We start from the raw sequence: 25,141 nt of genomic DNA, 5'->3' as shown, positions 1-25,141 counted from the left end.
AATGGGCGATATTGTCATTATTATCCAAGCCCAAGAATTAATTTCATCACCCTTTGGAAACTTTTAACTTTCTTTATATTTTATCTCTCCTGGGTAGACATTGAAAGGATTACAGAAGCTTGGCATCACCCACTTTCCTGGGATCCCAGGGACCAGGTTCTTGAGAGAACCAAGATCTGGGGCCAGAAGTGTCATGTTTTCCAGCCAGGTGCAGTGGCTGATGCCTATAATCCCAGCACTTTGGGAGGCTGAGGCAGGTGGATCGCCTCAGGTCAGGAGTTCAAGACCAGCCTGGCCAACATGGTGAAACCTCATCTGTACTAAAAATACAAAAATTAGTTGGGCATGGTGGCACACACCTGTGATCCCAGCTACTCAGGAGGCTGCAGCATGAGAATCTCTTGAACTGGGGAGGCAGAGGCTGCAGTGAACTGAGATCATGCCACTGCACTCCAGCCTAGGCAACAGAGTAACACTCTGTCTCAGAAAAAAAGCATAATGTTTTCCCTTGTTTATGGGTATAAGTTTCTAAAAATTGAGAGAGCCATTGGCAGTGAAAAACTGTGCTCTGGTAATCAGCAAGCTTCTCACTCCTCACCTCACAAATGGGATTGACTTCCTTCAAAATAGGAGAAGGTGAATGTTTGTCTCCAGGGGCATATCTTTCAGTCTTCCAGCTTCTTCACAAGAACCCCACATCTCTTAGCTGCAGTCCGTATCATGACTGCAGTAGATGGTGCTGAGAAATACCACTAAGGGAGCATTGGCCACACATGTTCTCAAAGTCAGTTTCAGCTGAGCATGATGGCTCACTCCTGTAATCCCAGCACTTTGAGAGGCTGAGGCAGGCGGATTCCTTGAGCTCAAGAGTTTGAGACCAGCCTGGGCAACATGGTGAAACTGTGTCTCTACAAAAAATACAAAAAGTTTAATGGATAAGCAGAGACTGAAAAAAATATATATATAAAAATTAACCAGGTGTGGTGGTGCTCGCCTGTGGTCCCAGCTACTTGAGAGGCTGAGGTGGGAGGACCATTTGAACCCAGGAAGCAGAGGTTGAAGTGAGCCGTGATTGTGCCACTGCACTCTAGCCTGGGCAACAGAGGGACAGTGTCTCTCCAAAAAAAAAAAAAAAAAAAAAAAGTCAGTTTCATATTTTACTCTACATTTAGATAAATAACATTTGCCATTCGTAAGGCTTTTTTCATTTTGAATATTTAGTTGTATTTATTATATACTAGGCACCATTCCTGTTGCTGTTAAAAAAAGAATATGGTCCTTGCCCATGAGGAGATTATTCATTTTCTCAATGAAACATTTGATGTGTAAGCAAAATAGAATTTTTATGGTAAAAATGGCTTTATATTTATCAAGAAAATAATTACATTTTTAAATCATATCTGGATTTATTCATTTAATAGATTTCATTGAACTTTTGTTGGCATGTTCTGGCACTGAGTATACAATGGTGAACAAAAATGGAGATGCTTGCACTCTTAAAGCATTAACTTAAAGCCTGATAAGTATTAGGGAGCAATATGGATCACCAAGATCCTTTACCAACAACACATTATATGATTAAATTTTAGACAGAAGTAATTGTTGTTATAACACTAAGCAGATCTTGCCATATCTTTATGATATGTATTGTATACCTTAGTTGTAGCCTATAAACTCTATAGGGTACTTAGAGGGAGAGGAAACTCAGCCTTTTTGCATGGTACCTCATTTTTGCTTGCTTTCTCTTACATCCTAATTGTCCCCAAAAGACAGGGAATGATTGGTTGGATTCTTTCAGGAGCTTCACTGAGCAGTATTTGCTAGTAGTCCAGATGATTATCTGTCAGCAAACAGTCTAGTACTTTCAGGTTCATTGAGTTCAAGGAGATAAATTGACTTGGGTCCAGGCATTTTGCTCCTCCCTTTTGCCTTGCTCCTTGCTTTGTGGGGCACACAGATTGTCAGGAAGGCCTGTTGAGATAGAACCTACCAACTCTTCTCTCCACCACGGGACAGGATTAGTTAACCAAACCAGGGCTTTTCTTGTGTCCTGGCCAAGTTACATTCTCAGTACTGTTGCCCTGATTTGTAGAACAGACTTTTCTGTGTGCATCTTTGTTGCCTTTGATACATTGGTAGATCACGTACTTTATTAGCTGGTAATAAATTAAAAGTTGCGTAACAAAGGGTTGGGCCAATTTCCACTTTTACTTACTATATAATCTATGAGCAATTGGTTGTTAAGGAATAGATTTTGAGACCATATTTGGTGCTTAAAATTTTTCTGCCATGGTTATGAAGTGGCTCGGAGAACAGAGGTAACTCAATAGGATTTACATCTTTGCATTCTTTCCTTCTTAGGTTTTGGTGCCTTCTAAGACCAGATATCTTTGTTCCTTTGTTATAACTCTTTCATTGTTCTTGGCCTCTTTTTGGCTTTAGCTTTCTTTGTAACACAGTAAAGGGATTGCATTGAATGATCTCTCAGGTACCTTCAAGCTTTTAAACACAAGTCTGTAATCTCCTGGGAGCTTCAGTCATTTCTGTTTTCCTCTTAGATTGTGAGATTGTGTGGGCTTCAGCCTTTGCTTTATTTGGAGATGGAAGCTACTCTATGTTGTATTTGCGTTTTGCCTACACTGTATTAACTTCAACTGAAACTTTGTTAAGCTATATACTGAGTTGGTGACTGAGATACTTGCCTTAATGAGGGATTATTAATCTTTTGTTTTTCCAAAGCTCTGGTTTCAGTTGTCTTTTTTGTCATTTGGTCTCAGGTCTCGATCGGGGGACTGAGTATAATTTCCGTGTGGCTGCTCTAACAATCAATGGTACCGGCCCGGCAACTGACTGGCTGTCTGCTGAAACTTTTGAAAGTGACCTAGATGGTAAGAATAACAGTTGGCAAGACTGACACACAATAAATACTAACTGCAGTCAAATGAGTCAAACTGGAAAGCCACAGACGTGGGTTGGATATGGCTCAAGTCTGAACTTTAGTGTATCACACTGCTGTCATTCCTGTATTGCACCAGGCTGCTGGAATGGATTTTTTGCAGTGCCTTGTAGCGAACTGTCCTTTCAAGCAGAACTAGAGCAAATAAAAATGTGTATGTGCTATAAGTTGGATTTTTTTTACCAAGGCCATTAAGTAGATGGATGATCTAAAATTTAAGGCTGAGCCACATAAATCATGCCTTTATTTCAATGGCAGTTTCCCTTTTCTTTTAGTCCTGGACACCTTGCCCTTTTTCTCACCTGTTCATTCAGTGAGTACTTCCAAAGGCGTGTGTATAGGTGGCACCTTTATCAGTGATAGGTGCTGGGCTTGGGAGGCAAAAGACCTGAGTTCTTGTTCTGAGTCTCATTTTACTAATTTTTTTTTTTTTTTTTTTTTTGAAAAGGGGTTTAACAAACTCACCCAGTCTAGAGTGCAGTCATGGTTCACTGCAGCCTCGACCTCCCATGCTCAAGCACGGTCCTCCCACCTCAGCCTCCTGAGTAGCTGAGACCTCAGGTGTGTGCCAACGCACTTAGCTATTTTTTTTAGAGATAAGGTTCTTACTATGTTGCCCAAGCTGGTCTTGAACTCCTGGGCTCAGGTGATTCTTTCTCCTTGGCCTTGCAGAGTGCTGGGATTACAGACATGAGCCACTGTGCCTGGCCTCAGTTTACTCATTTTTTAATTAAGGTCATAATTTATGCCCTGAAAACAGTGTATGTGAAAGAGCATGTAAATTTCCTCCTTTGTAAGCCTCTTAGTCTCTCACCAATTGAATCAACTGTGGCTCTAAAATTTCATGTTTTCTGATTTATCATACTACTTAGGGGAGTAAGTAATTAGTACTATTGCTATAATGTGATGCTTAAACACCTGTTAACAACAGGCTTCCAACTACTCAGTTTATGCCTTTCTCATTCCACCTGGTAGAGTTTGGGAATGGGATGTGGGACCAAGAGAGATGGTAACTATTGAAAGGCAATTTATTTTTCTCCTTTGGGGCAGAAGAGGTTCTTGTATCTCTTTGTTTTCCCTTCCAAATTAATATTGCAGTGTCTTGTATTTAAAGCTGTTTAGGTTGTTGTTTTTTTTTTTCTTAGAATGCAGTAAAATCTTGGACTATATTTTACTATACATATGGTTTCTCTTTGAACTCTTGGGCATAATGTAAAAAACTTAGCCCCAAATAGTGTGGCAGGAGGCTAAACACCATTCCCCAAGTATGGTGAGATATTTTAAAGGACAGTATATGTCATCTTGCTTTTCCACTTTTTTTTCCTAGAAACTCGTGTTCCTGAAGTGCCTAGCTCTCTTCACGTACGCCCGCTTGTCACTAGCATCGTAGTGAGCTGGACTCCTCCGGAGAATCAGAACATTGTGGTCAGAGGTTATGCCATTGGTTATGGCATTGGCAGCCCTCATGCCCAGACCATCAAAGTGGACTATAAACAGCGCTATTACACCATTGAAAATCTGGGTATGTTTGCTAAGTAGAGAAAGTTAATTGTGTAGGTGATTCCTTTCTTTTTAACCTTTTATGTAATATTTTTATTTTTACAAGAAAATTGCAAAAAATGGTACAAGTAATTTCTGTATGTTATTCACCGGAATTCCCCAAATGTTAACATTTAACCACATTTACATCTATATTTTGCAGAATGCTCCTCAATTGAGACTTGGCTTAATATTTCCTCATTACATTCAGGTTATGCATTTTTGGAAGGAATAGGGTAGAAGTGTTAGGTTCCTGTCAGTGCATCATATCAGGAGGCACATTACAGCCTATACTGATAATGATGTTCACTTTAATCAGTTGGCTAAAATGGCATCTGCCACATTTTCCTGCTATAAAATTGTTATTTTTTCCTTTGTAATTAAAAGTGTCTTGTGGAGGAGATACTTTGAATCTTTGTAAGTATCTTGTTTCCCATTACACTTTCACTCACTGGTTTCAGCATCTGTAGTAACAGTTATTAGAAAGGTGTTTCCCTGGTGGTGATTTCCTAATTCCATATTTCCTCTACACATGTTAACATCCTATGATAAGGAAGAACTTTCTTTCACTCCCATGAAGAGAATGGCCAATGGGAGTCTCTTTATAACTGGTTCCTGTGTCCATTTGACATCTTCCATCTTTCTTTGAGCACCTTCTTCCTTTTTGACAACATAGTAAGATGTTCCTGGCTCATCTAGTATTTCCCTAGCCTTGGCCCTGGAACCAGCCATTTCTCTAAGGAACCCCGATTTATTTTATGAAAAATGATTTTGGAAACCAATATCTGGGCACTATGTCTGTTGATTGTAACTGGGGTAAAAAATCCTAAGGAATCTACAAAAAGGCCACTAAAACTCTTAAGTGAATTTAGCAAGGCCGCAAGATACAAAGTGAATATACAAAAACAGTTGTATCTCCATATACTAATAATAAGCAGTTGGAAATTGGAATTAAAATAACAATACCACCTAGAATAGCATCAGATAATATGAAGTTCTTAGGAGCAGACTTACAAAATGTATGTAGTATCTGTGCACTGAAAATAGAAAATTGTTGCTGAGAGAAATTAAAGAATCCTTAAATGAAGATACCATGTTCATTGGTTAGAAGCCATGATATTACTAAGGTGACAGTCCTCCCCAATGCAGTCCAAGAAAAGTCCCAATAGGCTTTTTTGTAGAAATTGATAAGCTGATTCTAATAATTTTTATGAAAAATCAAAGGAACTAGAATAGTTTTTTTAAAGAGTAAAATTAGAAGACCCATACTACCTGATTTCATGTCTTCTTATAATTGAGACATAGTGGTGGTATTGTAAAGGTAGATGTTATAGATCAATGGAACAGAATAGAGTCCAGAAATAGATCCATATGTATATAGTCAGTTGGTTTTTGGAAAAGTTGCTTAGATAATTTAGTGGGGAGAAGATAGCCTTTTTAACAAAAGGTGTAGGAATACCTGGATATCCGTATCAGAAAGAAAGGAACTTTAACCGTTGTCGTACACTATATGCAAAAACAGACGTAAATGCAAGACGCAAATGACTTTGGAACAACAATCCTAGAAGAAAAGCATAGGAAAAAATCGTTACGACTTTGGGATAAGCAAGGACCTCTTAGGTTGTAAAACAGCACAAATCATAAAATTTTAAAATTGATAAATTGGATTTCATCAAAATTTTAAAACTTCTACTTTTATAAAGATACCAATAAAATGAAAAGGCAAGCCACAGACTTGGAGAAAATACCCGCCATTTAAATATCTAACAAAGAATTTGAGTCTAAAATATATAAAACTCTTACAACTCAGTAATAAGAAGGCAGCCCAATAAAAAGTGGGTAGGAGATTTGAACAGACACTATACCAAAGAAAATACATGAGTGGGACAATAACCATATGAAAAGGCGCCCAGCAGCATTAGTCATCAGAAAACGCAAATTACTCCCACAGTGAAATGTTATTGCACACTCGCTAGAATTGCTCAACATTAATAAACTGGCAATAACAAACATCAACAAGGACACACAACTTAGCTGGTGGGAATGTTTGATAGTACAGCCACTTTGGAAACCAGTTTAGCGGTTTCTTGTAAAGTTAAGCATATAACCCAGGAAAATCCCACACGTAGATAATTCATTAAAAGAAATAAAAATACATGTCTGCGTAAAAACTTATATACAATGTTCATAGTAACTTTGTGAACAAGGGGAAATGACAAATTTTTATCAACAGGTAAGTGGTAAATCGTGATATATCCATGGAGTACTACTCATCAATTAATAGGCTATCAAGACAACAGGAATTAATCTCACAAACATGCTGAGCAAAGAAGTCAAACACAAGCCCCTACATACAATGCTGTTACATTTTGTGAATTACAAAAGAGGCAGAATTTGTCTATAGTGACAAAGCAAGATCAGTGGTTGCCTGGAACCAGGAGTGGTAGGAATCAACTACAAGGGAACCAGGGAGCTTCTTGGAGAATTGAAAATGTTCTATATCTTGATTTTGGTGGTTATTATGCAAGATATATATATTTGCCAAAACTGTAAATGTACACTTGATACATTTTATTGTATGCTAACTATACCTCGTAGTTGATTTTTTTTTTTTTTTTTTTTTTCTGAGACAGCATCTCACTCTGTCGCCCAGGCTGGAGAGCAGTGGCACGATCTCAGCTCACTGCAACCTCTACCTCCTGGGTTCAAATGATTCTCCTGTCTGAACCTCTGGAGTAGCTGGGATTATAGGCATGCCCCACCCCGCCCAGCTAATTTTTGTATTTTTGGTAGAGATGAGGTTTCACTGTGTTGCCCCAGGCTGGTCTCAAACTCCTGACCTCAGATGATCCACCCACCTCAGCCTTCCAAAGTGCTAGGATTACGGGCATGAGCCACCGCGCCCGGCCTCATTGTTGATTTTAAAAGCAAAAGAGTTTGAGAAATATTTATATTTTATAATAAATATTATGTCAGGTATAATTACTTTTCCAAATAGGATTATCATTATAGATCTTTTTTGAAACACTCGTTTTTAAAGTTAAAATCTGCCCTGACCAAATTTTCATTCAAATTGTTTCTTTGTAAACATCTTTCCTAAGAACAACTTCAAGTGCCTAACAGATGAATTATATTCATCCTTTCTGTTAGAAAACAAGCTGGGATTTAAATCTTTATTCCAAAAAAAAAGCAGCCTTTGTCTTTTTCCTTACAAGGAAGAAACAGTACAGTTAACCTAGGAAATGTATCCCCACATGAACATCTTTTAAGACAATTGTTAGAGAGCAAAAGGAAAGCTTTGCTGGTAGAATAAAAATGTCTGGCCAGGCACAGTGGCTCACATCTGTAATCCCAGCACTTTGGGAGGCTAAGGCAAGAGGATCACTTGAGCCTAGAAGTTCAAGACCAACTTGGGCAACATATTGAGACCTCATCTCTACAAAAAATTTAAAAAATTAGCCAGGCATGGTGGCATGTGCCTGTAGTCCCAGCTACTCAGGAGGCTGAGGTGGGAGGATCGCTTGATCCCTGGATGTCAGGGCTGCAGTGAGTCGATTATACTACTGTACTCCAGCTAGGTGACAGAACGAGACATTGTCTGAAAAGGAAAAAAAAAAAAAATGTCCCTGTAGTGACCAGCCTCATACTGTTTCCTTTATGCAACTACTGATGTGAAACTCCTTTGCAGTATTGACAGGACATGGTCCTTGACCTTCAGGTGCTTTCAGTCTAACAGAACAAAAAGAAAACACAAGAAACAATGAAGTGACTTGAAGTGAATTTTGTTCAGAGAAGGGAGAGCTAGCAAGACACAGTAGAGCAGTCAGGAAAGAAACACCTGAGCTCGAAAGATAGAATCAAAATAGCATTTGAAACAGAGAGATGAGAGGAGTGCGGCATGGGCAGAAGAGAGTAAGCAGATAGAATTTATTAGAAAATGGAGTACATATTACAGAGTAGCAAAAAAATTAATGTGGCATAAAGTAAAATAAGCTTGAGCTATAATTACTGACCTAGATAGATCTAACATGCATATGATGTTGAGTTAAAGAAGCAAGTGAGAGGTGGAGAAATACAGTTAGCAATTCATCTATTCATCAGCCTGGAACTCTCCCCTGAGCTTCAGATCCATATAAACATCTGCCTACTGGGTATCTGCACCTGGATATATCTCATATTCCATCTGGCCCAAAGTTAAAGTTAATGCCTTCTTCCTCAAACCTGTTGATCGATCAGCAAATATTTAATGAACACTTAACAATATCCCAGACACTGTGCTAGAAATAGAGCAGAGAATGAGACAGATGTGCTTACAATTATTAGAAATAATACAATTCAAAAATAATTGAAATTGTTCACAGTGCTGAGGAAGAGAAATGGGCTTTGTAACTAGAGAGGTTAGTCCAGTGTGGAATGAGCCCTTTCAGATGAATAGGCTTACCTAGGTAAACAGGAAGAGTGGGATGTGTCCCCAGCATAGGGAGCAGCTGCAAGCAAGAAGGCCCCGTGTTGGAGAGAACACAGCGCTCAGTGAACTGAGAAGTGGCCGGTAGTGATGGAGCACAAGAAACAATGAAGTGAGTGGTGGGAGAAGACAAGTAGTAGATTCAACAAAACTTGATTGTTTGTCTGGAGGGGATGAGGGTAAAGGAGGTCTTAATAACTCCCAGGTTTCTGACTTGAGCAGCAGGATTGGTGGTAGTGTCGTTTACTAAACTAGGAGACACCAGGAGCCGGTCTGAAGCTGGAGGCAGGGTGGGGAGGGACAGATTTGAGACACCCAAGAGGAAATGCCAAACAGACAATTGAACATAAAGGTCTGGTACTCATAAGAAAGATCCAGACTAGAGATCTGTATTTGTAATTGATGACACATACATGCTAATCAAAGCTAAGGAAATGAACGAAAGTGCATAGGGTGAGAGCAAAGAGTGGGAATAGAAGAGGACCTAGAATCAAGCCTTGCAGGTGTGTATCGCGATTGTTCTTGCCCCTTTTCCCAATCTCAGTGAATGACATTACTATCTATTATGTTGCCCAAAACACTTTTTCCTTGCCATTCAAGAAGTAAGTCTTACTGATTCCATTTGTTGTCAGTTCTGACACAGGAAGACCTGCCTCTATTTGTTGCCCTCTAGTGGCAATCTAGGGAGTAGGTGGCCGCCAAGAAAAGCAGCTGTTTTAAGCTTTTGAAGTAACACATGCCACATGAGACATGGCTCATGAGGCATGATGGCTAGATGAGGTTTGGCCATTTCTGGATTTGGAGGCCACTTGGAGAGTCAAGGACATTGAGCACTTACTGACTTCACAGTTTATCTCCTACTTCTCTACCTTGTCTGTTCTCATCGCTGTCCTTCCGGGAATGAAAGGGGTTTGTTTAATTCCAAGCTCCATCTGTAGGCTTCAGCACATTAAATCTTATCTCTTCAGTCTCAGCCAAGCCCTACATCGTACTCTGAACATCACTAAACCATAGGAGAGGCCAAGAGAGAATTCAAGCACAGCCCACCTCCTCTACTGAGACTAAATCCAGGAAGTTGGTCCCGGCCAGTTTTTCTGTACTGTGTGTGCTTCCATCTCCACATCTCCCCACACCCTGAAATAATCCCCCGTAAAAAATTGTAAAGTTATCTTTCTTGAATTCTTCTGTGGTTAAGATTATGCACAGCCACCCTTGAATTTTTAAAATTCTGTAGTGAGCATTTTTTATGTGTGTTCCTTTTCTTCAGATCCCAGCTCTCACTATGTGATTACCCTGAAAGCATTTAATAATGTGGGTGAAGGCATCCCGCTGTACGAGAGTGCTGTGACCAGGCCTCACACAGGTAAGGAATCCTATCTTTCCTAGTCTCCAGCACTTTTCCGAACAGCTTAGGCAGAATATTGGCATGAGGCCTGTCCCATAGGTGTTAGTGAAGAAAAAGCGTATGGCAGTTTCGGGTGCTGACTTCAAATGGGAAGTGGGCTTTCAGCATGGAAAGTTCTGTTAATTCCTATTTTGCATTTTTTGGAAGATTCTAATTCTGCCACGTAAGCCATTCTGTGTAGATATATACACATGTTTTTAATTTGTTAGGATGTGGAAAGCAGAGTTTTTCGATAATTAAAAGTGATTTTCCATCTTTTGGGCATGTAAGTTGAAACTAAAGTGAGTCAAAAAAAATGCATGTTACTGACTGCGGCAGTAAATGCATGTGATTCGTGAACCCAACATCATTTGCGTTACTAGCCACCTGAGTTGGTTAGGAAAGTATTTTTCTATGTGCCTTTCGTAAGCTTGAGTATAAGGTCAGAGGTACTAGCCATTTCATCAGTTATACATTTATTACAAACAAGTTATACATTATTACAAACAAATATTCATTGTTTTTCTTTGAATTATCTACTTAAAATATCTCTAAAGGCCAGGTACAGTGGCTCACGCCTGTAATCCCAGCACTTTGGGAGGCCAAGGTGGGTAGATCACGAGGTCAGGAGATCGAGACCATCCTGGCTAACACGCTGAAACCCCATCTCTTCTAAAAATACAAAAAATTAGTGTGTGGTGGACGCCTGTAGTCCCAGCGACTAAGGAAGCTGAGGAAGGAGAATGACGTGAACCTGGGAGGCGGAGCTTGCAGTGAGCCGAGATCATGCCACTGCACTCCAGCCTAGGCGACAGAGCGAGACTCTGTCTCAAAAAACAAAACAAACAAAAAAATACATCTCTAAAATAAAGTAATATACATGTCATATAAATTTTTCTATAGATATATATGACTTCTAATTTAGATCTGAAAGAGAAAGTTTATTGAAGTAAATATGTTAGAGTTTTAGAGTTATAAATTTTTTAAAAAGGCACTGGAAACCAAAGAATTTATTTTTGGAAATGTTCTTTTTCATTTATTTCCCCAAATTTTGATTCTGTATTGTCCAGTGATACCTGCTGGATACGTAGCATAATTGTACAGATTTGGTAGCATTCTTAAGGAAGGCTTACCTTTCCTGAAGGAAGAGTACACCCTTGAGTTCCTTTTGCTTTATTTGGGTGTAAGCTATGTCACTGTACTGCCATTTGACCCAGAATATCAGGGGGTCTAATAATCTCTGTCCTTTTTTTTAAGCTTCTATTTAAGACTACTATGTGTTTGGTAGTTCTGTTCTGTCTTCTCTATGCTTACAGTTTATAATTTCTTTTAGAAATAGCTTTAGTATTACAAAAAGAAAAAAAATTCAGTGAAAAATAATATTTAAATAAGTGGTCTGCTACTTTCTAAAATCAGGCTTTAATAGTAAAAAACAAGTTTGAAATTACTTTCTTTTATGTGGCATCTAGATATGTTTTCTAAGGGTTGCTACATATAAGAAAAAAAATTTCTCCAGGAATTCTAATGACTTCTACACCCGAAGGTGCATTTTCTGTAACTAATTGGTATGTGTCCTGCCAAACTTTGAACAAAGCTCTTGGTTATATAATGTACGCTTCTCCTCTGTTATTTTTAGTCCTCATTGTGCAGGAAATACACAAATGGAGACTATTACTTTAGCTTAGCAATTATTCATAAACAGGGTCTATGCCATTCCACATTTTGAGTAATAAGGGCTAGTCACCATGGCTATGTGAGAAACCCATTGTAAACTGTGAACTTAAATCAGTATGTGTATACTTAGAAAACCTAAGCATGAATTGGGAAAGCCCATATGGATTCTGCTGTATTGCCCTGGGCCCATGGTGCATGGTGCTTTTGTGCTCATTCTGGCCTCAGAGAAGGTGTCTGTTGTATATGGCACAGGACAGCTCCATGAGTATAGACTTTCCATCAAATAAGGTACTGTACAGTACTCTGATTTCTAAAGTTTGTGAAGTTTGTTACTTGGAACTGTGATAACCATGGCATTTCCCTTAACTGATAGGGATTCATCCCTGGGTTGTTCTCTGACTCTCTGGAAGAAACTATGTTAGATAGTCCAACATGGTGTCAGCTATGTCACTGTACTGTCTGTAGACCCAGGACATCAGGAGTTCTGAACGTGACCCTTTGTGGATATCAGATACCCTCAATGCCCATGGCTGATATTCAAGACTCAGGTTTTGAGAGTTGGACCCTTACATGAATAGTGATATGCACAGATAACTCTTGTCCCAAAAATTCAGCCACATTCACTGAAATCTCAAACCATGAGCTTTGTATTGCTTGTTTAGAAATTGTATCCCTGGTTTTAAAAGCAGTTTTTGTCTTCGTGAGCCTTTTTGGTTTTGGGGGGGTTTGTTTTTTGAGACAGAGTCTTGCTCTGTCACCCAGAATGGAGTACAGTGGCACAATCTCAGCTCACTGCAACCTCCCCACCTCCCAGATTCAAGCGATTCTTGTGCCTCAGCCTCCCGAGTAGCTGGGACCCCAGGCACCCACCACCATGCCTGGCTAATTTTTGTATTTTTAATAGAGACAGGGTTTCACCATATTGGCTAGGCTGGTCTTGAACTCCGGACCTCAGGTGATCTGCCCGCCTCAGCCTCCCAAAGTGCTGGGATTACAGGCATGAGCTGCCGCATCCAGCCTCATGAGGCTTTTTGAACAGGAGGTAGAATTTTTAAGTTATTTTAAGAAAATTCGAGCATGAATACATTAATATAATCATTGGATTATAACATTTTAATATGCCTATAGAATGCAGTAGAGAATATAGTTTATTACTGCTTCTCTTAACATTTTTCTGTAATTTTTTTCCTGAAAGAACACAAGTGGAAATAGTCTTTTAAATGAATGGTGGTTATCTATTAACTCCGAATTTTCTTTCTTTTTTCTCCATTTCTCACCTTTTCATTCCATTATATTACCCTGCATTTCCCTTTTATTTTATTTTTGTTTACATTAAAATGCCACTTCCCTTTTTAAATTATTTTCTGCTCAGACACTTCTGAAGTTGATTTATTTGTTATTAATGCTCCATACACTCCAGTGCCAGATCCCACTCCCATGATGCCACCAGTGGGAGTTCAGGCTTCCATTCTGAGTCATGACACCATAAGGATTACGTGGGCAGACAACTCACTGCCCAAGCACCAGAAGATTACAGACTCCCGATACTACACCGTCCGATGGAAAACCAACATCCCAGCAAACACCAAGTACAAGGTACTGACACATTTGCCTTGGCCGAAAAACGCTAATCATTGACATTTTCTAATTTTAAAGTTCTCAATTCATGTTTTTTTCAGAATGCAAATGCAACCACTCTGAGTTATTTGGTGACTGGTTTAAAACCGAATACACTCTATGAATTCTCTGTGATGGTGACCAAAGGCCGAAGATCAAGCACATGGAGTATGACAGCGCATGGGACCACCTTTGAATTAGGTATGTGTTGTCGGAAGCCATGTCACATGGCTGCTTTTACTTCCCAAGGAAAGAATTGAGTGCATGAATTGATATATTTACAAAACACAGTGAGCAACTACATTTGGAATTCAGTGTTTGCTATTTCAGCTGATGAGTTATTTTTTTTTAATTACTGAACAAGAACATTAACAAATAACAGGATTCTACAGGGAAAACAGATAAATTACAAAGCACTGTGTAGATGTAAGGGATTATTGCCATTAATCCTGCTTTACTGGTAAACTGAGATAGAAAAGATGAAGTGACCTGCCCTTGACCAAACAGTTCCAATGCCATGCTTGCTTGCAGCCTGAACACTTTGCTAGGTGACCCCAAAGCTGCCTCTGCAGTTTGCTTGCAAGCAAATTAGTGTCTTATAAAATCTTCCACTGAAATAATCCTTAAGGTCTTTGTAAGTGGAGACGAGAGAGAAAAGATGACTAAGCAAATTAAAGACATAACAGGCTATCTGGGTTTGAGAGTCTGTTTGGTTTTTGCTGACTTTTAGACATGCCTTTCTGCTACCCCCTGGGCTTTCCTAGTCTAGGGATATGCGTAACCATTTCAAATCTCTGTCTAGTTTGACCTCCTATTTCTTTCTCTCCTATATGAATAACGAAAAAATAAAGTTATAAATCCACAAACTGGGCTTGGCCTCAGTGTTTTTTTGTCTTCTGCACAGTTCTTTGGACTTCGTACAGAGAAAAGGGTTGGATTTGAAGAGTTAGAAATACAGTGCATCAAAGTTTAAACAGACCTTGAGTTTGCTTTCTTTGCCAACCATTTTAAGAAAATGTTTTTACTTCACTCCCAACCCATTAGCTAACAAATGAGATTGTGTTTTCCCTTAGGATGTTTGCATTTCACCAGGCTTCCTTACATTTTATACTAGGAGAATTCTAGTATTTTAGGAAGAGTTGAGTAAATATAAGGATGTACTTACTTTGCTCATTTTCCTACTAGTATGTTAAAAGTTTTCAGCTGTCACATGGAAACACAAGAAACATATTGTCCTGTTGTATAAACAAATGGCTTCACTTTAGAGCTGTAACCTCAATAGTTGGCAGTATGTTTGCAGAATAAACTCATAGTGAAAAATATCTGTAAATCATCTATTCTTTGAAGAAATAGGGCTTTTAAAAGTTATATTTGGCCGGGCGCGGTGGCTCAAGCCTGTAATCCCAGCACTTTGGGAGGCCGAGACGGACGGATCACGAGGTCAGGAGATCGAGACCATCCTGGCTAACACTGTGAAACCCCGTCTCTACTAAAAAATACAAAAAAAAAAACTAGCCGAGCGAGGTGGCGGGCGCCTGTAGTCCCAGCTACTCGGGAGGCTGAGGCAGGAGAATGGCGGTAAACCCAGGAGGCGGAGCTTGCAGTGAGCTGAGATCTGGCCACTGCATTCCAGCCTGGGTGACAGAGCGAGACTCCGTCTCAAAAAAAAAAAAAAAAAAAAAGTTATATTTGAGGCCAGGAGTGGTGGCTTGCACCTGTAATCCCAGTGCTGTGGGAGGCCGTGGTGGGCAGATCACCTGAGGCCAAGAGTTCGAGACCAGCCTGGCCAACATGGCGAAACCCCGTCTCTACTAAAAATACAAAAATTAGCCAGATGTGATGGTGCGCACCTGTAATCCCAACTACTTCATAGGCTGAGGCACAAGAATCACTTGAACCCAGGAGGTGAAGGTTGCAGTGAGCCAAGATTGTGCCACTGCACTCCAGCCTGAATGACAGAGCAAGACTCCATCTCAAAAAAAAAAAAAAAAAAAAAGTTATATTTGGTTTGGAGAGCCAACTATAAATGAGAGAGAAAACTGTTATACAATTTAAAATATTCTAATAAAATAATCCAGTGTGACAGGGAAAAAGTCATCCTGAACAAATTACATAACTTCCCTAATTTTTTGGTGTCCTGATCCATAAAGCAGAGATAGTGATAACTGCCTTTCAGATTTTCTACAAATATTAAGAGAGATACTATGTGTACGTTACCTAGTATACAGTAGGTACTTGGTACAAATGCCACTTGACTTCCTACCTAATTATCCTGTTTATCCCTGACTCCCAGCCAAGATGCCAATTCTGTATCTTCGTAGTATGGTATTTCCTCTTTGGTACTCTGCATATTCTTCTTTTTAATTGCAACTTTTGATAGACTGATTTCTTTGAAGCCGGAAGCTTTATCTTTATTGCCTTGTGCCCTTTATTATGCCTTACAAGTGGACAAGGTTGAAGAAATAGTGAACTAATTTGAAATGGACAGAAATTATTAAAAATATTGTTATTTTGTAGTTCCAACTTCTCCACCCAAGGATGTGACTGTTGTGAGTAAAGAGGGGAAACCTAAGACCATAATTGTGAATTGGCAGCCTCCCTCTGAAGCCAATGGCAAAATTACAGGTAAGATGCAATCAAAGTGTGCATTTTTTTGTGCCCTCTTCCTGCCTGACAGGAGTATTCCGGGAGAGTACAGTGTTGCTGGAAGAAGTGGGAGTCTGAACGCTGGCTTGGTCATTTTATGGGAAGGTGTGAGTCACGATGGTCCTTGAAATTGGGGCGAGGCTGTGCTGGTTACCCACAGTGGCATAAAATGGGTTGCATGTTGGTGGTTCTGACTGCAGTCGGGGATGAGAGGCACAAGACAGCCTTTGGCTATAGTGGGACTTCGTAGACATTTATTTTCCTCAGGAAAGCTCTTCTTCTCTGTCTCTGCCTAGATGGACAGCTTCAGAATTATATACCCCCTCCCTGGTTCTATAGAGTAATACCCAATAAACAGAGATTCTGCTCTTATACCCTGAAGACACACCAAAAAAAAAAAAAAAAAAAAAAAATTAGATATTTATTTCCTTTTCCCCACCCCCCAAGACCTGCTACTTCAAGTACCTGTGCTCTTATAATTAGAGTTAAAAGTGTGAACTGGCCTAGGCCTTTGTAGGGACCTGGAATTTTTTCCTTGTACTTGCAGAGGAAAGCCTTCCACATTAGAGGGGACACTCTGCCTTCCTCAGCCTTATCAGGGAGGGAAGCCTGATGGGGTTCAGCTGCTCCTACTTCCTTTGGTGCCTCTGCCACTTGTAGGTGTGCACTGAGGAACTGGGGTTTGCCTTAAAGTTCCTCTGTATGAATAGGTGGCCTAAGGAAATGGAAAGCGTTTCTTAGCACTGCCCTGCTTCTTGCTTTCAGTAGGAATCTCCATACATCCTGGTCTTTATGTCATTTTTTAGGTTTTGACTTTGCCTCTTTTGTGAAAGAATGAATCATGACTTGACTTGGATCACATTTTACTTTGTCTTTTAAAACCAGCAGCAGTGCAGTGCCCTTTTGCTGTGAGTAAGATAGACTCCTCAGAAATAATACCACACATCTACAGCCATCTGATCTTTGACAAACCTGAGAGAAACAAGAAATGGGGAAAGGATTCCCTATTTAATAAATGGTGCTGGGAAAATTGGCTAGCCATAAGTAGAAAGCTGAAACTGGATCCTTTCCTTACTCCTTATATGAAAATTAATTCAAGATGGATTAGAGACTTAAATGTTAGACCTAGTACCATAAAAACCCTAGAAGAAAACCTAGGTAGTACCATTCAGGACATAGGCATGGGCAAGGACTTCATGTCTAAAACACCAAAAGCAACGGCAACAAAAACCAAAATTGACAAATGGGATCTAATTAAACTAAAGAGCTTCTGCACAGCAAAAGAAACTACCATCAGAGTGAACAGGCAACCCACAGAATGGGAGAAAATTTTTGCAATCTACTCATCTGACAAAGGGCTAATATCCAGAACCTACAAAGAACTCAAACAAATTTACAAGAAAAAAACAAACAACCCCATCAAAAAGTGGGCAAAGGATATGAACAGACATTTCTCAAAAGAAGACATTCATACAGCCAACAGACACATGAAAAAATGCTCATCATCACTCACCATCAGAGAAATGCAAATCAAAACCACAATGAGATACCATCTCACACCAGTTAGAATGGCAATCATTCAAAAGTCAGGAAACAACAGGTGCTGGAGAGGATGTGGAGAAATAGGAACACTTGTACACTGTTGGTGGGATTGTAAACTAGTTCAACCATTATGGAAAACAGTATGGCAATTCCTCAAGGATCTAGAACTAGATGTACCATATGACCCAGCCATCCCACTACTGGGTATATACCCAAAGGGTTATAAATCATGCTGCTATAAAGACACATGCACATGTATGTTTATTGCGGCACTATTCACAATAGCAAAGACTTGGAATCAACCCAAATGTCCATCTGTGACAGACTGGATTAAGAAAATGTGGCACATATACGCCATGGAATATTATGCAGCCATAAAAAAGGATGAGTTTGCATCCTTTGTAGGGACATGGATGCAGCTGGAAACCATCATTCTTAGCAAACTATCACAAGAACAGAAAACCAAACACCGCATGTTCTCACTCATAGGTGGGAACTGAACAATGAGATCACTTGGACTCGGGAAGGGGAACATCACACATCGGGGCCTATCATGGGGCAGGGAAGGGATTGCATTGGGAGTTATACCTGATATAAATGACGAATTGATGGGTGCTGACGAGTTGATGGGTGCAGCACACCAACATGGCACAAGTATACATATGTAACAAACCTGCACATTATGCACATGTATCTTAGAACTTAAAGTATAATAAAAAAATAAAAATAAAAATAAATAAATAAAATAAATTGTTTTCACATGGAAAAAAAAAAGAAAATGTGGCACATATGCACCATGAAATACTATGCAGTCATAAAAAAGAATGAGTTTGTGTCCTTTGTAGGGACATGGATGCAGCTGGAAACCATCATTCTCAGCAAACTATAGCAAGAACAGAAAACCAAATACCGCATGTTCTCACTCATAGGTGGGAATTGATCAGTGAGATCACTTGGACACAGGAAGGGGAACATCACACACCGGTCCTATTGTGGGGAGGGGGGCAGGGAGGGATAGCATTAGGAGATATACCTAATGTAAATGACGAGTTGGTGGGTGCAGCACACCAACATGGCACATGTATGCATATGTAATAAACCTGCACGTTGTGCACATGTACCCTAGAACTTAAAATATAATAAAATATATATATATATTTAAAAAAAGATAGACTCATGGTTGTGACTCTTCCCTTTTCAATGCGGGGATTAAGTGCCACCTGGTGGAAGTATCAGGTGACAGTTCATTGTGGCTCTGCCCAGGAGTTCCTAGGAGATCACATTAGTGAGAGCTAAAACAGCCTGTCAGGCAATTCCTGGTTTTCAAAACTGCATTATTTTAATTGTAGACCCTTGAGGGTTCACTATTCAAATATTATGCTATAATATGCATTTGATGTAATAGGTACTTATTGATTTACTGAATGCAAAAGGAAAAGCAGGAATGAGATTTATTTTCCCATTCACTCCTTTGGACAGGTTACATCATATATTACAGTACAGATGTGAATGCAGAGATACATGACTGGGTTATAGAGCCTGTTGTGGGCAACAGACTGACTCACCAGATACAAGAATTAACTCTTGACACACCATACTACTTCAAAATCCAGGCACGGAACTCAAAGGGCATGGGACCCATGTCTGAAGCTGTCCAATTCAGAACACCTAAAGGTAATGCTCCCCAGGCTGAGGGTTTTGTTGTGTGTCTCTTTAGTGGGGCTATGCTGACACTATCACTTGAGCATATAGAGTCTGTGGATAACATATGAAGTCTTAATGATGAGCTTGAGAGCCATGGTATGAAGATTTATCCCAGAATGATTCCTCACCTACTTATTGACCACCAAATCAGTGTTCCCCGGGTTACCAGCCTAAACATATCATATAAAAGAGGACATTGGCTCCAGGCTATTTGGGGCAGATGAATTGCAGTGATCTAAAAGTTTTTACCAGCCAGATCAGATGTGATTCTTTTGGTTCCCATATAGAGAAATAATAGTGTGTTCTTGTGATGGATGGTTCGACTCATGCAGGCTGTTAACCTGAAAGACTTATTTGTGGACCTTATAGAGAGAAAGAGACTAAAAAGGGCCTTTTAAATAAAACCCTAGATAAGAAAATGAAGATAAAAGCATTGAACCAAGTGAGCTTAGGCTAATAAAATTTAACTGGGGACTGAATCTAAGGAATTATGGAAGCCCTGTGTGAATTTAATTTCTGTTAGTACTAAAGTCAAGATTCAGTTTGTTTGGAAGTTTGTGGGGGTTTTAATTTTTTTCCTTTAAAAAGTTCTGCCTGTCCCATCTTCAAAGCTTGTGATCCTTGCTCTTGTTTTTTCTTCCCCTGTGCTTGGCCTGTTAGCGGACTCCTCTGATAAAATGCCTAATGATCAAGGTAAATGAGTAGATGGCCTCTCTTTTCTTTCCTTTCTTTTATGACCTATTATTAGCTTTTTTTTGTTTTGTTTTTTGTTTTTTGTTTTTCCTGAAAAATCAGCACCATGTATTAAAAGCCACACATTTATTGGCCAAAGTAGAGTTGAGTCCATGTTCTGAAAAGCTGGGGAATTTATGTAGAAGCTAACTAGGCAGGCAGAAGAAAACTGAGTCAATAAACTGGGTCCTGCAGCTGTAGGAGATTGGTCTTAAGTGTGGATAAGATCATCTTTTGTGCTAAGTTCTGTAACAACGATAGGCATTTGAGTCATGATTAGACCGATCATACCAATTGTTCATATTTGTAGTGTCTAGAATGTTATTAGTGTCTTTAAGTGGAAAGTTGTATCACATTCAGTGAATACCCTATTTTCCTCTTCCCACAAAGAACCCACAGATTTACCTTACTAAATGTTATGATTCTCTGTGATAAAATTACTGCTTTGTTTATTCTGTTACCATAAACTTAATTCAGAGCTCTTTTTTCATTTCTCCCCTTAAATATGTCTTATCATATTAAAAGAGGATCGAAACTATTTGAAATGAAAACTTAGGCCAGGTACAGTGGCTCATGGCTGTAATCCCAGCACTTTGGGAGGCCAAGGTAGGAGGATCATTTGAACCCAGGAGTTCAAGACTAGCCTGGGCAACAAAGTGAGACCCCCTCTCTACAAAAAATAGAAAAAAAAAAGTTAGCCAAGCATGGTGGTGCTCACTTATAGTCCCAGCTACTCCGGAGGCTGAGGTGGGAGGATTGTCTGACCCTGGGAGGTAGAGGCTGCAGTGAGTCATGATCACACCACTGCACTAGGCAACAGAGTGAGACCCTGTCTCAAAAAAAGTAAATAATAATAATAGTAATAATTGAAATACAGACTTAGGAAACAGGGGCCTCCATGTCACCATTCTTGAAACCATCTGTCAGTTGTCTTTCCACTGTAATTGCCATGGTGGAGGGATGACTATACTTTGTGATTTTTATCTCTAGGAAGTCAGCTAATGCTAGTATGTTTTCCATACTGAGAATGAACATTAAAAGTAAGTTTAATGATTGCTCTATTGGTTTAAGAGTAGTTAGTAGAAATGCAGGGTATTTGGATCTTGGCTAATGGCAAGGAAGAGTCAGAACTTGCAGTATCGAGTTTTCCAAAACACTTTGGAAACGTGTTTGCATTCAGTGAGTCTTTTGCTGTACGTTGGAGAAACTGCAAACATACTTTCTGTTGTGTGAAAGTACAGGAATATAAAAATACCCATTATATATATATGCACAGAATATAAATGGGCTCATTGTTTTCTCATTTGACTCCATAGCCAGAGTGCCATTCTTAGCTGCATGACACCTCTGATATTTAAAATTCTTTACCCATTGATGTTTTTGGTGCTCGGTTCATCCTTGGAATTTCTTGTTCATAGTTTACATTCAAGAGAAACAATATTAGGAAATATAGGAATATAAACCATCCAGTTTGTTAGCAATGGGTGTTCTCTGACAATTATGTACATAATACAATGCTCTGGATAGTTTGGCTTAAATGTAGCCTGTCTGTCAGCTAAGTACACTTAAACCTGAAGAGCCTTGCAGGTGCTAAGCCATCTCCACCAGCTAGACTTTGTCATAGTGAAAAGCATATGAGGAACAACTGGACTCTTAATATATGGTGTGTGTCATTTGGGAGAAATGATGGCATTAGAAGTAAGGAGATAAAGTAATATGTGTGGACAATGGAAAAAGGGCCAGGGACTGGGAGTAAATTCTAGAATATGCCCATAGCATAGAACAATGCAATGCTTCCAGAAGCTGAAAACCTACCAAAAGGGCCGGGCGCGGTGGCTCAAGCCTGTAATCCCAGCACTTTGGGAGGCCGAGACGGGCGGATCACGAGGTCAGGAGATCGAGACCATCCTGGCTAATATGGTGAAACCCCGTCTCTACTAAAAAATACAAAAAACTAGCCGGGTGAGGTGGCGGCCCCTGTAGTCCCAGCTACTCGGGAGGCTGAGGCAGAAGAATGGCGTAAACCCGGGAGGCGGAGCTTGCAGTGAGCTGAGATCCGGCCACTGCACTCCAGCCTGGGCCACAGAGCCAGACTCCATCTCAAAAAAAAAAAAAAAAGAAAAAAAGAAAAGAAAACCTACCAAAAGAACTCCTGTTACCTTCTTTTGGTAGGTTTTCAGCTTCTGGAAGCGTAGCATTGTTTTAGTCACTCGATTTATTCTCTTAGATGAACTGCATACACAAACTTCAGATTGTAATTTTTTTCATTTCATCAAATATATATATATATATATATATCCTGATAATTTATAGAAGTACTTGACATTAGCTCTAATGTTTTGCAGAAACACCTAGTTTATACATTTCTAGTAAGGCTTTATTTGTAGAAATAACTCTCATTTATAAGTGTTTTTTGAAGCTTCATGCTCTCTGCCTCTGTAAAGGAAAGATTATAATCTTTCCTGAAGACTTTTTATGCTTGTAATAGGAGTAGTTAACATTTATGGAACATTTACTATGTGTCAGGCAGTATTAAAAATATTTTATGGGATTAAATTTCCATTTAATCCTCACAACAGCTTTGTGAAGTGGATACCATTATTATCCCTCTGTTACAATGAGAAAACTGAGGCCCAAAAAGAATAAATAACTTGCCCAAAGTCTAACAGTTTTATATGATGGAGGCAATATGCAAGTGCAGTCAGTCTATTAAACAATGTGCTGTATTAGCCTCTTAGTTAACTTCATAAAACATCTTTTACTTTGCAATTCTTTCAGACCTCTTTTCAGAAGAAGTATGATACTGCTTTCTGGGTATAAACCTTAGAGCTTTGTTGGAAAAAGGTCCTTGTATTTGCTTCTCCCAAGCAGCTTTTCCTATAAATGTGAAGAACAAAATTCAAGACCAAGTGTAAGCATTTTTTAAAAAACTGATATTTACACTTTCTGAGGCCTGCTTCTAGGGTGGTCCTAGGCCTGAGGTCAGCAGCCTCACTTAGTATGTTCCCTGATGATGGATTAGGAGACAGTGTCTTTTTGAGCAACTAGGAGGAAGACTATTTTTTTCACTCCTGAATGTAGGTGACTGAGCAGGAACTGAGAACCTGATTTGAACTTCCATTTACCTTCCTGCTCCTGCTTAGGGTAACTTTATATTCAGAAGGACAACTTTGTAATTTGAGAGAAGAATCTAAACAATACTAATACCTGCTAGGTATCCACATAGCCAGGTCCCTTGGAAGAGTATAGTTCTTTAATGTAGACATTAACCTAATTAGTCCCCTTGGTTCCTTTTCTAGGAGAAGCTACTTTTGCTGTAAGTCCTCTGAGCAGTCCTTTGGGAACTGTTTCCCACGCTAGAGAAATAGCACCTGCTGTCCCAGCCTCTAAACAGCAGTGACAGTCAGCTCACAGCTATGAGACAAGGGTGTCAGTCTTTCAGATGCCTCATTGTATAGAAAGCTCTACCTTAGTTTGCTTTCCACACATAGACTATAGATTCCCGTGATTTATGTGCTACTTTATTTTCTCATGGACAGAATAGACTAAAAATTGTGTTTTTTGTTTAAAACACTCACTAGCTATGAAGTGGACTGTCACGCCAAATGTGTGGGGTCATTATTGACATGATTTCTTCTCCTTTAGCCTCAGGGTCTGGAGGGAAAGGAAGCCGGCTGCCAGACCTAGGATCCGACTACAAACCTCCAATGAGTGGTAAAGCCCTTCCCATGACGTTTTTTGCTTACTATGGACATGAAGCAGTTTTGCTTAAATTTTTGAAATGTCTTTTATAGCTTATGTATGGTGGGTTGTAGCATATTAACCTGTTTTCTTTTATTACTAGATCTAAGTGTTTGCCAAATTACTCCAAGCCCATGCATTGTAGGACCCATAAATAAAATTATTTCCCCAGTTATCCAACTTAAGATTAATTCCTAAACAATTTGTTCATCGTGTTGCCTACTGCCTCTAGAAAAAAGTTAGAATTTTGCTTTCAAAATAAACCCTCTAGTGGGATTACCCACCATCCAAAACAAGCCAAACAAATGCTTTTAGAATCGTTGAGTTTTTGCAATGTTTTCAGTTTAGTAATTCTAGAAAATTCTTCCACTCTCCTAGCCATTCTGAGAGCTGGTGTCTTCTAATTTAATGATGACACCCCCATCTTTACAGAGCTTCAACATGTATAAGCTACTTTCACACGTGAAGTCACAATTGATTCTTACAACACGGTGAAGCAGGGAGAACAGATACCATTATTCCCATTTAATATATTCGGAAACTCAGTAGAGAAGCAATGTGCCTGAGGCCACCCGCTAATTATGGCAGTCCTAGGATGGAAACCTAGGGCTTCTCATTTCAGGTTGTGCTTTTCCCACTGTCGCATTCAACCTAAAAAAGCAGTGGGTCCTATACCAGATGTGGAAACCTACTAGGAGTGACTCTTACTGTCTCTTCACATATGGAAGAAAGAGACATATGAGAAAAACGCCTGTCCTCTAGTAACTTGTATTCTAATTGTAGGAATACAATGATGTCTTAATCTCCAGCTATCTATTTACATCAAAAGTGGCACTGCCCAGACTTTAATGAAATCAGCCTTAAAAGAACCAGACAAACGTATATCCTTCCAGAAATAATTATGTTCCAGGTTCCAGGACTCTGTTTATGAGTTTCTTCTTCTCCATGCATATGTGACATTTATATTGTGTCCACCGTATAATTTTTAAGGCTGTGGGGAAAGTAATTACTCCTTTGTCTTTCTTTCATTTATGTATTCACTCATGCATGGCATGTTTTTTTTGGTTTTTTTGGTTTTTGTTGTTTTTGAGACGGAGTCTTGCTCTGTCGCCTAGGCTGGAGTGCAGTGGCATGATCTCGG

The 25,141-nt window shown here is 39.5% G+C and overlaps 1 protein-coding gene across 4 annotated transcripts in view; it reads left to right on the top strand.

Moving 5' to 3' along the window:
• NEO1 (neogenin 1) overlaps window positions 1-25,141 on the top strand; it is a 274,840-nt gene that overhangs the window by 223,948 nt on the left and 25,751 nt on the right. For 3 of the 4 annotated variants that reach the window (XM_030931313.1, XM_010383274.2, XM_030931312.1), the window contains 8 exons: window positions 2,778-2,888; window positions 4,284-4,478; window positions 10,228-10,323; window positions 13,391-13,614; window positions 13,698-13,836; window positions 16,153-16,260; window positions 19,303-19,497; window positions 23,905-23,973. In XM_030931313.1, the coding sequence (XP_030787173.1) occupies window positions 2,778-2,888; window positions 4,284-4,478; window positions 10,228-10,323; window positions 13,391-13,614; window positions 13,698-13,836; window positions 16,153-16,260; window positions 19,303-19,497; window positions 23,905-23,973 (1,137 nt within the window). The remainder of the gene's footprint in view (window positions 1-2,777; window positions 2,889-4,283; window positions 4,479-10,227; window positions 10,324-13,390; window positions 13,615-13,697; window positions 13,837-16,152; window positions 16,261-19,302; window positions 19,498-23,904; window positions 23,974-25,141) is intronic. The other variant, XM_010383275.2, reaches the window with a different exon arrangement.

This window comes from Rhinopithecus roxellana, chromosome 5 (assembly GCF_007565055.1).
Source record: "Rhinopithecus roxellana isolate Shanxi Qingling chromosome 5, ASM756505v1, whole genome shotgun sequence".
Classification (NCBI taxonomy): domain Eukaryota; kingdom Metazoa; phylum Chordata; class Mammalia; order Primates; family Cercopithecidae; genus Rhinopithecus; species Rhinopithecus roxellana.
Note: the sequence above shows the minus strand (reverse complement) of the source record. Positions and strands in the feature narration are given on the sequence as shown.